At 29.8% G+C, this 14,450-nt stretch overlaps 1 protein-coding gene across 1 annotated transcript in view; it reads left to right on the top strand.

The window, feature by feature from the left end:
- Positions 1-14,450, top strand: part of LOC142319692 (RNA-binding protein NOB1) — a 31,607-nt gene that overhangs the window by 7,927 nt on the left and 9,230 nt on the right. Inside the window, exons 4-5 of the mRNA XM_075357251.1 lie at positions 3,031-3,600; positions 12,348-12,587. Of these exons, the coding sequence (XP_075213366.1) occupies positions 3,031-3,600; positions 12,348-12,587 (810 nt within the window). The remainder of the gene's footprint in view (positions 1-3,030; positions 3,601-12,347; positions 12,588-14,450) is intronic.

Here is a 14,450-nt window from a genome sequence, read left to right as displayed (position 1 = left end):
GGCCAACAAATTTCAAAGTGGCTGTGATACAGTTAAGAATGAAAGTCATGAATATTATCTGTAAACTAGTGTAATGATGACAACATTCAGGCTGTTTGTGATCTTGCAGAAGGTGACCACCACATAAAAGTGTTGCTAAGATTGCATTAAAGGTGGGAATAAGTGTTGGGAGTGTACAAATCAATGTTGTCATACACTCTTGGATACTGTAAAGTGTTCCCAAGATGGGTTTCATATCGTATCACTGAGCATTAAGAAATCTCCGGAAAGACATCTGTCGGTGGGTTCTGAATTGCTTTGAGGAAGAGGGAAAGGCATTTTTGAACCGTATTTTTATCTGCAATGAAATGTAGGACCATCCACTACACCCCGGAAAACAAGAGAACACTTGTTGCAGAAAAGTGGGGAGGAGCCACCGATTAAGACTAGAAACACTTGTTAGCTGGAAAAGTTCTGGCATTTGTTTTTCAGGACTCAAAAGGTGTGCTGCTAATTGATTTCCTGCATGAATGAAGGGCAGTAAATGCTGCATATTATGGGCCAGTTGTTAGATGACATCTGGGATGCTTATCACAACAAACTATGCAGGCAACCAATTTCCTACATCCTTCTCCATGACAACGCTTGGTCTAGCGGTGAACTTGTCATCGCAGATCAGCTGATTTTGAAGTCGAGACTCCTAAGGTTCAAATCCTAATAAAGGCAGTTACTTTTATATGGATTTGAATACTAGATTGTGGATACTGGTGTTCTTTGGCGGTCGGGTTTCAACTAACTGTACATCTCGCTAATGGTCGACCTGAGACTGCACAAGACATTCATATCATCTTCATTCATCCTCTGAAGTAATACCTAATAATGGTTCCAGAGCCTAAAACAGAAAAAAAAGTCTTGCAATAAACTCACTGTACAGTCCAGACTTATCGCCGTGTGATTTCTACATGTTTAGTTCGCGGAAAGGAGCTTTAGGAGGGGAAAGGTTAATAAATGATGCTGCAATCAAGTGCGCAATTGATTATTGAGTTAGCCATCTTTTTTTTTTATGAGGTGATCAGGAAGCTGTCTGTCTGGTGGAGAAAATGTGTTTCTGTTGAAGGAAACTGTATAGAAAAATAAGGTAATTTATTTGTAATTTTATCTGACATCAGTAAAGCTATGTAAACAAATTCCAGTTTGTATTTGAATTATCCTTGTATGTGTATATACATATACGTATATATATATACAATTTTTTATTTTTTTATTGAAGTATTGTATATAATTTTAGTAAATTCATTGTATAAATAAAAAGAAATAATGGAATTTGTAGAAAAATATTTTTATATAAATCAGGACTTCATAATCAGGGTCTTGAGGGGATTGTTGCTAATCTTTGTAATGTGTTTCATTGTAATGAAAAAAACATTCATATAAAAAGCAGGTTTGTTTTTTAATGACTGCTCTTTCAAGGGTAAGGTTATACATGATATTGTGGAATCGACTGGTTCTACATGGGAATTAGATAACAACTAGGTAATAAGAAGAAGGGCTGGATTCAAAGGCTGAGAACAGAAGATAATTAATCCACAAGGGAGGATATATTAGAGGCAATGAGAAGGATGAAACTTTGCTTACTAGTCGGACATATTAGGATACCAAATGTTCTCTAAGAAGAGGTCAAGAAAAGAAATATACACAGATCCTGGTATGTCTTATGGAAGTGGAGGTTTTTAATTCGATTAAGAAGCTGTAGAGAAATAGAACTCTTAACATCACAGATTTGCAAATGAAATGCTTAAAGAACAAAATATGATGGATAAAAATCTAACTACATTGTTTAGGCCAGGAAGAAAATCAGGCGACGTAACTGAACTGTACAAACTGACACTACATGTAGTGTAGTACACTACTATATGTAGTGTATAGTACACTACAGATGGGGAGTATATTACAAAGCTAATTTCATCTTTGAAATTAGCTTCCTTCTGCAAAGAAGACCTAACCTTAAGACACCACAAAATATTAATAAGTTATTCTGAATTAACCTGAGTAAGTTATCCTACAATTTTAGTTGGGAGTTTAATGAAATGCACAAGGAGAAGAAAAGTTGTGTGGAATAATTTGATTAATAATGTTTAATCAATGTAGGATGTTAACAGTATCTTTTAAAAAAAAGCAATGCATGGTTTCTTGTATTTCAAATAATTTTTTTTTAATACTTTTACTGTTTATTGTGTATTTCTGATTTATTTTAAATAAATTTAAAATAGTAATTTGTATTCAAATTTCAAACATAATTTCTTAAATACTCAGTACTACTTTCTGCATGATGTACAGGATATTAGCAAAACCTATTTGACAAAAAAAAAAAAATATATATATATATATATCTTTTTTAAGAAGTTCACAGCAATCAAAACGATATTTAACAAGTGATAAAATGTTTGCAGTCCCATAAAAACACATATCAAAACATCTATATTTAAGTTATTAACATTATTTAGTGTTTTTTTTTGCTTCTGTTAAATTTTGTTTTTCAAAACAAGCCATTCTGTTTTTATCAAGCCATTGAATAACTAGTCATATTATTATGTAATATTAGTGCTGGAGTAAAATCCATGTATTCTTACCATGAGCCAGTCGTGCATTTATAAAATATTTTATTGTACTTGTGAAAATATAGGTAAATGTATAGTAGTATTATATAATTCTGTCCATGTTACTTTACCTCCATGTGTAATGTCGTTCTATGTCAGAGTGAAAATCTCTTCACTTTTCGTTTGGAAGGCTTGTGGTCTGATCATGATCACACTTGGCACCTTTCATTTACTGCAAAATCATTTCTTTGCTTAATAGAAAAAGAAGAAACTGGAATTGAGTTTTCTAAATAATTGTGTAGCAGCCTTTCTTACTTACCCCTTCTGACTTACACCATGTACAGTATGAATGTAAATTAGTACTTGATATTTAAAAAAAATTCATTCATGGAAATTTAATTGTACATCCTAGTTTAGTGTGATAAATTTTAATGAACTTTTTTCTTTTGTTTAGAGCCGTAATTCAAATTATTCTGAGTCTAGTGCAATTAGTGAAGAAGGAGATGAAGTTAAAAATGAAAAAGAATTGAGCTGTTCATTGGAAAACTGTAATATTAGTGATAGTGAAAGTGAATATTTAAGCGCATGCAGTGATTCAAACGATTTAGATGAATTTGTTGAAATTGATGAAAAGATTTATGAAAGTGATGGAGATGATATGCATACCACCGAAGAAAATAAAACTGACAATGCTGTTCAACTTGAAGGTCATGAAAGTTTTTCTTCTGGCGATAATGATACAAATGATTTAATAAATGATATGTTTGTTAAAATCCAAACAAATAAAGAGATTCCAAATGAACATGGTAAAGGAGACTGTGATGATGACAACAATAATCTAGATTATGATGATGGTGGTGGTGGTGGGGATGAAGAAGAAGAAGAAGATGATGATGATGATGATGATGATGCTGGATGGATTACACCAAGTAATGTAAAACAGGCTAAGCAAGAATTGGATGCAGATAATTTAGAAGAGAAGTCTGTGACTGTTGCATGCTTGACAATGGATTTTGCAATGCAGGTATATATAATAGAAATAACTTTTTTTTTATTGATAAGTTACCCTACGTATTTTGTTTACATATGATGATATGATTTGTAAGTTAACTTCAACTAGATTAATACAGTTTTTACTTGGAATTTAAATGGAATCTAATCTTAAAATATATTGGCATTACAGTTGTAATGTACTTATATAGTAATATAAGTAATATGCATAACCTAGTATACTTGTATATTATTATGCTGGACATTACAGTGCAGTAATATTAAACATGCTAATTAAAGTCTTCTTTTTTTTTAATTGTCAGATTTAAAGATATACGTAGAGATGCCCTGAAAAATTAAAAAAAATATCCAAAAATTTGTAGAAAAGTGTACCTAAATTTAAAAATAAGTATTTCACAAAAAAATAAAGTTTCAAGTTTGCAATGTGTAAATCTGCATCTGTATGCACAAGTACCATATGTTGGTCACAAACTTACCTTCTTACTTAAATTAAAATTGTTGCTATTCTTTGTTAAATCTGCATTTTTTCTAGCATCTTGGATCGTCTCAGCTTCCTTTATAAGATAAATTTTTTTTCTGTGCTTGATTATAGTTTTAACCAAATTGTGAACCAGTGTATAAAAAATTAAACGATTTGTAATGTTTCAGTTTTGGAAATGAACTTACAGCCTCTTTATTCATGTTGTTGGGTAAAATTACAAAATAAAATGATACATAGCTCGTTTTTGCCAAAAGATATTGGACTTTAATTTATCACACAAATAAACTGCATATAGGCTAATAATATGAAAATCTGCAATTTAACAAAGCCTGAAAACAAAAGAACTTAAATCACCTTTTTTTACTATCATATACTTATAAACATAACATCAATAAACATAGTGTAACTGGAAAACTGTTGCGTTACTGACATATTCTGTAATAATAAAAATTAGCAATGAACAAATGTCATTAACTTAAAAAAATAAATTACAATAATTCTTATCATTGGCACTGGCCTTTTCTGATTTATGAACATCTTCATACTTATCAATAAATAATTAAAACTTGCATTTCTAGTTTGTTATAGAAAAAAGGCCACGATAATATATTCCATTATAAAAAAAAGAAATTAATTACATGCCAAGTTAATTAATGCCGCAATATTCTTTTTTATATGTGATGTGGCAAGTAATTTATCCAAGTAAATTGATTGTAATTCTGTATTGTGTTTTACATTGATTGAACCACAGTCAATTGTTAACTAGGTTTGTTTTGTTAACTACGTATGGTAAGATGTACAGGATATGTGAAGACACTTGTCCACATATAGTTAATACATTTTTTCTTGTTTTTTTTTTCAGGCCTTTTTACTATTCACACAAAAAAATAGTGCTTTTCATTCAAGCATATTTCTTAAAATAATAATGAATCTTAGTTATCTTTGCCAAGCCATTTAAAACAAGTCTTTCAAATGACAAGTTTATTCCTCTTATGAATACTGGGCTATTTGAACAAACAAACATTTCAGTAATATTTCTGTTCAGAGCACAGCGATAGAGTCAATTAATTTGTTTAACTAGTTTTGATTTCTTTTTTTAAGTGAGTTTGTAAGAGAGAAAACTACCCAGTGTGGCCCGATAAAATATCCCAGTTTCAGTATCATAAATAACTTCTCTGGAAATTCCAGAGTTCAGGTAACTACTATTTAAGCATCACCACACCTAATCCTACAACAGAAACAACCTCTCAGTATTTAATTCTGAATTTTTTTTACAGTTTAGATATTATCTTAAAAAAATGAATAACCCCTAATTAAAAAAAAAAATTATATATATACACATATATACATGAAGCGTGTTTTTAAAGTAAGGATTGTTTTGAAATAAAAACAAAACTGAAAAATATAAACAAATTTTATTACTAACACATAAAAACTACATTTATTTACTACTACTTTTCTGCATAGCTACCTTCAGCATCAACACATTTTTCAATTCAACACATTTTAATAGCTTCTTCATACCCTCTTCAAGACTTTCCGTCGCCGGTAACTTAAACCACCCAGTAAGGCATTTTTCAGATTATGGTCATTCTCAAATCTTTTCGTAGAATCCACTGATTAGGTTGAAGAAAAAGAAAATCATCGCTGGAAGCTTAGTCAAGACTATAGAGTGGGCGATAGAAGATTTTCCAACAAAAGTTTACTAATCACCTCGCTGTCTGATTTGCTATGTGTAACCCAGCATTCTCAGACAAAAACAAAAATCCCACAGGGTAGTAGCATTCCATATCATTTCTCATTTTTTATAGATCTAAAATTGTTTAATGTTTTCACAATACACAGTGGCATTCGCAGTAGTTTGCAATCACTAAATTTGACAAGACACTTTTTGTTCCAAAAAAAAAAAACAGTAGCTATAAGCTTCTTTACTGAACATTCTTGTGTGATCTTCGTTGTAGATGATGAATGTCACAAATTTGTTTACTGTTACTTTGTCTCTACAATTGAATAAAAAATCCAGGTTTATCTCCACTAATCAAACAATTCATCCATCACCTTCATTTTAGTAATGCTGCATCAAGACGTTTTCCTTGCGAGTGTCTATTCACATCTTTGGCACCCATCTGGCAAATTATAGCCTAATTTGGCAATAAATTGGGCTATAATTTTTTATAGCCTAATTTGGCAATAAATTGGGCTATAATTTTTTATAGCCTAAAAGACCAAGTGTAAATTTGTTAAACCAAAAAATTAAGATATAATTTTTTTATAGTCTATTTTTTCAGCTAAAACTTCATAAATCAAATGTCATAAAACATAAAAATCAATTGTGACATGGTTGAAGTGCCAGTTTTCTGAAAACTTTTTGTCAACTTTTTCAATCAAATCATCTTATCACAGACAGCTGGTTGCTACATTCTTCATCATAAAATTTGTTCCCTTCTTGAAATGAATACACTGTCGTACTTTGGTATTAACTCAAACTGTACGGCCCATGAAACTCATAAATTTGCCTGTGGATTTTTCCCATCAAAAATCAGATTACTCCTTGTGCTTCACACTCTGCAGGAACATGAGTTGTAGTACTCATAAATAGATGAATATAAACAATTAACAACAAAATGATTACATTATTTTTACTAACAGTTAAATGTTGATTGAAATAACTGAGCTATGCAAGTTATTCAAATTCAAAACGGACATTTAAAAATATCCCTTGTATTTTTCTTTTAAGTTAACTTTGTAAATTATACTTTTTGCTGATACTTGCATTCTTTTACACTTTTGTATGAATCTGATCCCTCGTGGCATATCACTAGAGGGTTGAATTAAAAATGAATGTTATTAAAAAAAGAAGGGCTAGATTTTTTATCTGTTTTTAAATTATATAACAACTAAGGGTTTATTTATAATTCGACTGTTAATATTTGTGGAAAAGAACATATATATATATATGGGGTATTTGTGGGTTATATTGGATATTTAATTTGTTACCTTTTAAACAATGAAATATCTCTATGTTTTTGCCAGTGTGATTTCTGACATGAAGTGATCATTCAAATTATGTTTGGTTTTGTCATCAACTCTTTCATTTGTTCTAAATATTATGTGTAGAAGTACTTGCAGTTTAGCTGTTACAAAAATTAGAGCAATCATTAAGTTTTTATATGGTATAAGAATGTTTTTGTTATTTGTTTGACTTTTAGGTTTTTTCTTACATTCCGAACATATCTAAGAAACACGAATATAATAAAGAATAAATTGTTAAAAAACTACCACATAGTTTTGTAGATATTTCAACTTATTACCAAATATAATAAGTAGCCGAATTCTATAAGGAAAAGAGTTTGTAAATTGAGTAGATTTCATTATCGAGAAAAAAGTCTTAAACTAATTAAAACTATTGCATTTTCAAAATCTTGTATTTATTTGTTAATTGACAGAGTGTTTTGATTGAAATAATTCTAAATTATGTTGTTTTTGTTTTTTATGAATATTGCCCTTTGTATTATGGTTTTGGATATCATAATTTTTTAGGTCAGAGGATTTACATAATTAACAATCTTACTTACATAAAAATATGAAATTATGTTTATCAGACATTGATAAACAAATGATAAAAAAAGTTGTTACTCAACTTTATTCCATATTTACTGGAATTTAATGGCACTTTGGGATTTTAAAAACTGTTAATTAGAAAATGATGAGGCACCAGACTAAATAATTCTATTCTAGTTTGTGATAAAAAGAGGCCATGAAAAACTTGTATCTTATCATTCAATCATAAATTTCTTTAAGTTTATTTGCATTTTTAAAAAGTGGTCTTTTCTTAATCAAAATGAATGAGAAAATTTGTATATGCTCCTTATGTAACATTGAACATATTGCTCTCTTCTAATAAATAAAGTTTTTAGTTTGTGTAAAATGTGTTGCGTAGAGTTATTATACCAAAGTATGATATGGAGGTCCTAAGAAAAGGACAAAAAAAATAATTACTAGGCTCAAAATTAACAGAGGATGTAAGTAGTTCCCAAATAAATTAAGATGACACATACTATTGACTGTATTATTTCAATTAAAATTATTTGCATTTCATAAAAGGAAAAGAAAATTTTACTTTCATATTTGCTTAAAAATTGATAAAATTTACTATGTTAAAGTTAAGAAAAGATTATTTAAATGTACAAAATATTATTGTAATATAAAGAATGAAATAGTTTACATACACACACATATTTATATTTATTTTTTATTTATTTATTCTATAATAACTGAAATGTAACCACCAAAACACAGTAAAACAAATAATTAGACTTACCAAATTAACACCAGTAATTGATTTTCATGGTATCCTGTATCATCAGTTTGTATTCAATTCTATAATTACATCAAAATCAGCTAACTTTAAAAAATGTTTAATTTATAAATGTATGTATAGAGAATGTGTGTATTTAGAAATTTATATACAAGGGCTATTTTTACTTCGTCGTATGAATTAAAAGGAACTATTGTGATCTCGAAAAATTTTGGTTTTTAGATTTCAACAGAAATATTCATTTTGACAATCCCTGAATCCATTTTGACTAGTTTCAGCGTGACATCTATTCGTATGTATCTCGTATAACTCAAAAACAATTAGCCTTAGAATGTTGAAATTTTGGATTTAGGACTGTTGTAACATCTAGTTGTGCGCCTCTCTATTTGATTACAATCAACTGAACCAAAAGTGTCCAAAAAGCCCAACATCCAAAAAAAATCTGGATTTTGGTCTTTTTCTTAACTGCAGTAATAAGCCCTCATTAAGAGCTTTTCAACGATGTATCATAAGTGGTACTTGTTTTCATTGGTTCCAGAGTTATAGTCAAATAAAATTTTAATTAATGAACTATGTGGATCTTAGAAGAGGAAGGTACATCGACTCGAATCAGACTTTATTTCCTTTTTTTTTTTAATTTAAATATATTGATTTATTAATAGTTATTTACCTGTGATTATAAAAAAAAGTTTTATGGTAAATAATAATTTAATAGTAATAATAAAAATAAAAACATAAAAAATATCAGAAGTTAATGAAATAAAATTTTATGTACTTTCAATTTTTTTTAAATGTGTATACGTAATTTAATGGACGTACTAGAAAGTCTTGCGGTGTTCACATCAGATTTTTTAAGTAGGGTCCATTTTTTAATACAAACAAAACTAGTAAAGATATCAAAAACCTTTTTTCATTTCACTATTTATACTTTATGCTACTTTTCTACATAGTTACCTTGTTTGTTTAAAGATTACCATAGCGTTTTACTAAAATGTTTATGCCACGTCATAGAAACAACTGCCTGTGAAGACAAACAGTCTTCAACTGTTGTTTTCACTTCTTCATTGATGTCAAATTACTGACTGCTGAGAAACTCCTTCAGGTAGTGGAACAGGTGGTAATCACGTAGCGCAAGGTCTGGGCTGTATGGTGGGTGGCCTATTTGCTCCCATCGAAAAGATCTTATTAACTCTAGAGTTTCAGCAGTAGAATGAGGACATGAATTGTCATGCAGCAACAAAATTCCAGATGACAGTAGGCCTCGTTGCATATTCTGTTATTCTGTACGGCACGCAGAAGCTTCATCAAGGTCTTGCAGTGTGCAGCTGAGTTTATTGTTGTCCCTTTGCGCATAAAACTGACTAACAGGACACCATGTTTATCACAAAACAGTTGCCATAATCTTTGTGTTGCCACTTCATCGACTGCTGCTTTGATGCTGGAATGATGTGAGAAATCCTGTAACAATGTAGTCCTTGTCAACATCTCCTGTCTTTGTCCTTGTCAAATATCTCCTTTCTTTGTCAAGCATCTTCTGTTCTTGTCAAACATCTTCTTCCTTACAGTATCAGGTCAAAAATGTTAAAACACTAGTTATCCTTCTTTTTTGTGTTCTTAGTAAGCAGCACGGGAACCCATCACAAGCACAGTTTTTTGAACTGCAAGATTTCAGAAACGATTTTGTGTAGCACTAACCTTGAAACTTGTGGGAATATTAGTGACAAACTGGAAACAGTGAATCGTGGTCTTAATGAATTTTTCACCATCGCGCACTTTTTTTTACAATTTTTCACCTTCACAATTGTCAGTGATTATAGAAGGTCGACTCAATCTCGATTTATCATGGACATTGTCCTGCCCATCATTGATTAGTCTTGCCCATTTATGCACTTCGCTGTCACTTATTGAATTAAGCCTGTAAACCTCACATATTTGGCGATAAGTGTCTGCTGCTGACAAAAATCGTTCCTTGCAGTCAAAAATCAAATCACAGACTGTATTTTACAATCGGTGAGCCGTTCAATTATTTGAAACATTTCAACTTCATAATATAAACCTCACATAGTGACACTATGACTGCAAATGGTGTTTACATATCTGCAAGGCATTCTGGGAGCTGGGACACATGTGCATTTTGACAGTCATGCAAAATTTACTTAGCTACAGCCAGTCGGACCTTACTTAAAAAAATAGCCCTTGTATTTAAAAATGTCATTTCTAATTTAAAAATTTTTTTAAATTAATTGATTCTGATGTAATTGTAGAATTGAATACCAACTGATGATGCAATGCGGTATTCCCCTGAAAATCTATTATTGGTGTTAGTTTGATAATTTTATCTGTTTACTGAGTTTTGATGGTTAAGTTTCAGTTATCATTGAATTTAATTAGCATAGAAGTCAATATGTTGAATTATTTGGATTTTCAAAGATATATATTATTTTACAGAAACTAATCTTTTTAAGATTTATATTATTCTGTCTTATATTTATTATTATTTTTATTATTATATCTTATCTCAGTATTCTGTAGTAGGTGGTTTATTTTAATATAATTTAAAAATATATATATAATCTTTGAAAGAGTGTAACTTTTAACTAGTAATAATTGATACATCTAATTATAGTTTTAGCAATGATACTGTCAGATGATGAAATTGATCATAGATGGGGATCAAACTATTTATTTCAATATATAGTATCAGCCAGAACTTATTTGTTGGTCTTAAGGGTGGTTTGGATTCAATGAACTTAATGCTAAAACATTTCAAAACTATAATTTCTATAAAAAAGAGAAAAATAAGTTTTATTTCACTCTTAGATCACAATTTTATAGTATCATTTTTAATTGTAATAATTCAAACTGGTTATCAATTTTATAAGGTATTAATTTACATTAAAATTTTCTTAAATGTTTACTATATAAAAACATTTTTTAGATAAAATTTTATACCAGAAAAAAATTATATTTTAACACGTAAAAAAACATAATATAATTAGATTTAATGACTGAAGGAAAAATTATGTAGAAGAGACATATCAAAACCTAGAATAAGAGTAGGGCTCGATGAGCTTTAGTTAGCTCATTGTTTTAAGTCCAACATTGCTACATATTTAAAAAGAAAAAACTTTCTAGTTGTTTACATTAAAATTCTGTAACCATTCTAAATTTTGTTGGTTGTGAACGATATATATATTATGTCATAAAGAAAAAAGTTTCAATATTTTCAAAAGTAGTTAATATTCATTTGGCTTAGCTGATATTAAAAACAGAAAATAGGCAATAGTATTATATTATTTTAACAGTTAAATAAACGTAATTAGTTTGATAAGAAATTGTATTACATAACTTTGTTTTTTGATGTCTGACATGGTCTGGATAGCCAGACGGTGATGTCATCGTGGACTGGTGTGAGCATATACATTCTCAGAAAAAAGTGTGTACGTGCATAAATATGAACGGGCGTCTGGCTTCCCCCGCCAGACGCCCGACATTCTTTGTTTATATGATTCCATATAATTCTGATATAAATAATATGTTTAACTAGTGTTAAAAAAAAATTATCTTCTTGTATTGTTAATGTTAATTACGTTATTTTATATATTTTTTAAAAATATGACAGACGAGTAGTGTGGGGATGTGTTTTCTATTACTCCATATATATATGATTCAAAATAATTTTGATATGCTTAATATGTTCAATTTATGATAAAAAATTATTTTTGTATGTTAATTATTTTTTTTAATTTTAATAATATACATGTGATGAGACTACATAGCCCTAGTACATTTTTTCATTGTTCCCCCCTTAATTTGAATTGTTTTGTGATAGAGCTTTTATTTTATATTGATTCTACAATGAGCTTTTCAAATTAAATTTTCTTTTTTTTTTTTAATTTAGAAAAGTAAGCTCGCAATTCAAATAAATATCTATTTACTATATAAATTGCCTTTTTTCCAGAATGTTTTGAAACAGATTGGTCTGAATGTATTATCTCTGGATGGAAGGGTGATAAAGCAAATGCGAACTTTTATTCTACGTTGTTATGCATGCTTTAAAACTACTAGCATCATGACTAAAGTATTTTGTCATCATTGTGGTAACAAAACTTTGAAGAGAGTTGCAGTATCCTTAGATGCTGATGGAAATGAAAAGATTCATATTAACTTAAAAAAGCCGCTTACTGCTAGAGGAAAGAAGGTAATGCATGATAAAATTATTTTTATCGGTTAAAAAAATGTTGTGACTGTTTTGCAGTCCATTTTGCATTAATAAAACAGACTTCAATATTTGTTGCATCAAACTATAATTGTATATTATCATATTATAAATAATATGCTTTAAGCCTTTATGAAGTAATATCAATCTGTAATACTTGTCCTTTCCTTTATTGATCTTTATCTTTTCGTCTGCTTATTATCCTGTAATTTTAAAGCAGATGATTATATTATCATCAATATATCTGTAAGAACCTTTAGGAGTCAAATATATGTTCAGCAGAGTTTTAAAATTATATTATTGTTTGAACATTTTATATACTGGCAGCCTATTAAACACTGTATTGCATTTGATTGGGTAACATGGTTGAGCTCATCTCAAATGACAGTACCTAACTTCAATACTATCACATATGGCAGATTTAATGTTGTTCTAAATTACGTATCATATTATAAATAATATGCTTTAAGCCTTTCTGAAGTAATATCAATCTGTAATACTTGTCCTTTCCTTTATTGATCTTTATCTTTTCGTCTGCTTATTATCCTGTAATTTTAAAGCAGATGATTATATTATCATCAATATATCTGTAAGAACCTTTAGGATTCAAATATATGTTCAGCAGAGTTTTAAAATTATATTATTGTTTGAACATTTTATATACTGACAGCCTGTTAAACACTGTATTGCATTTGATTGGGTAACATGGTTGAGCTCATCTCAAATGACAGTACCCAACTTCAATACTGTCGCATATGGCAGATTTAATGTTGTTCTAAATTACGTATCGGGCATTCTTGTTTGTTCTATCTCCAGCATTTCCTGCTTTTTTTTTTTAAATAGGTAGAATCATGAGGCATTTGTGTTCGCATTTCTTGCTTAACAGCTGTATTCCACACTGTACAGAAAGCTAGTTGCATTTATTTTATCATGACACACTAAGCAGTTTAAATGTATCTGTTAGAATATCTATTGTGGTTGATAAATAGAAAAGCAATGAAAGTGAAAGGTGACCCTAGCATTATGTATGGACTAAGATAGAAGACAGGCATAAAATAAACTGAAATAAAATAAAATTCATTAGAAGCTGATATGTTATTTCATTGTAATTTAGGAAAACTATACATAATTCGTCATTTTTATTGATGATGGCCTAAATTTATTAATATTTTCTTTGCTAGATCCATGTCTTAGACCAAAGTCTGGATGACATTCAGTTAGGACCTGGCAGAAAGATTTTCTCTGGCTTTCATCTATGCTGCTGAGAATTCAATTCCTTGCAGTTTGGGTCAAAAGAGAATTGCTCCTTGGTGGACTTGACAGTTATCGTTGTTGAAACGGTCCATGAACTGTTTCAGGAGAGCTGCTCATTAGCTGAGTGATTCTGAATGGCGAACGGTTTTGGTAGACAACTGTCGAAGGTTAGAGGTCTGAATATTTTAATTTGATTAGAACATCAAAAAGGGATTCTTGGTATTCTTTTGTTAGAGAACAAGGAAATAGGATCCTTGGGGTGTTATTTATAGAGTCCTATGGCATAAGGGTAAGAAAAATATTTTTTTGTCAGCTAGCAGAGTGTTTTTTCTTATAAAGCTAAGATTTTAAATATTCTATTGAATGATTTATTGCCAGATGATGCTGTAACTATGAAACCTCATATCATTTGTGAATCTGAGAGGATGTTGCTGCTTTATGCTCTGATGTTTTGTCTGTGAAAATGACAGAGGCAGAGGTATGTCAGGTAATTTACATCTCGTAGGAATAAAGCCTTGGGTTTCGATGGAATCACAGTGGAGCTTCTTGTCTGTTCTGTTGGAATTTGTGTTAGTACTTTGACTCAAATTT

The sequence above is a fragment of the Lycorma delicatula genome, chromosome 2 (genome assembly GCF_047948215.1).
Source record: "Lycorma delicatula isolate Av1 chromosome 2, ASM4794821v1, whole genome shotgun sequence".
Taxonomy (NCBI): Eukaryota; Metazoa; Arthropoda; class Insecta; order Hemiptera; family Fulgoridae; genus Lycorma; species Lycorma delicatula.
This window is presented reverse-complemented; position numbering and strand designations above follow the sequence as displayed.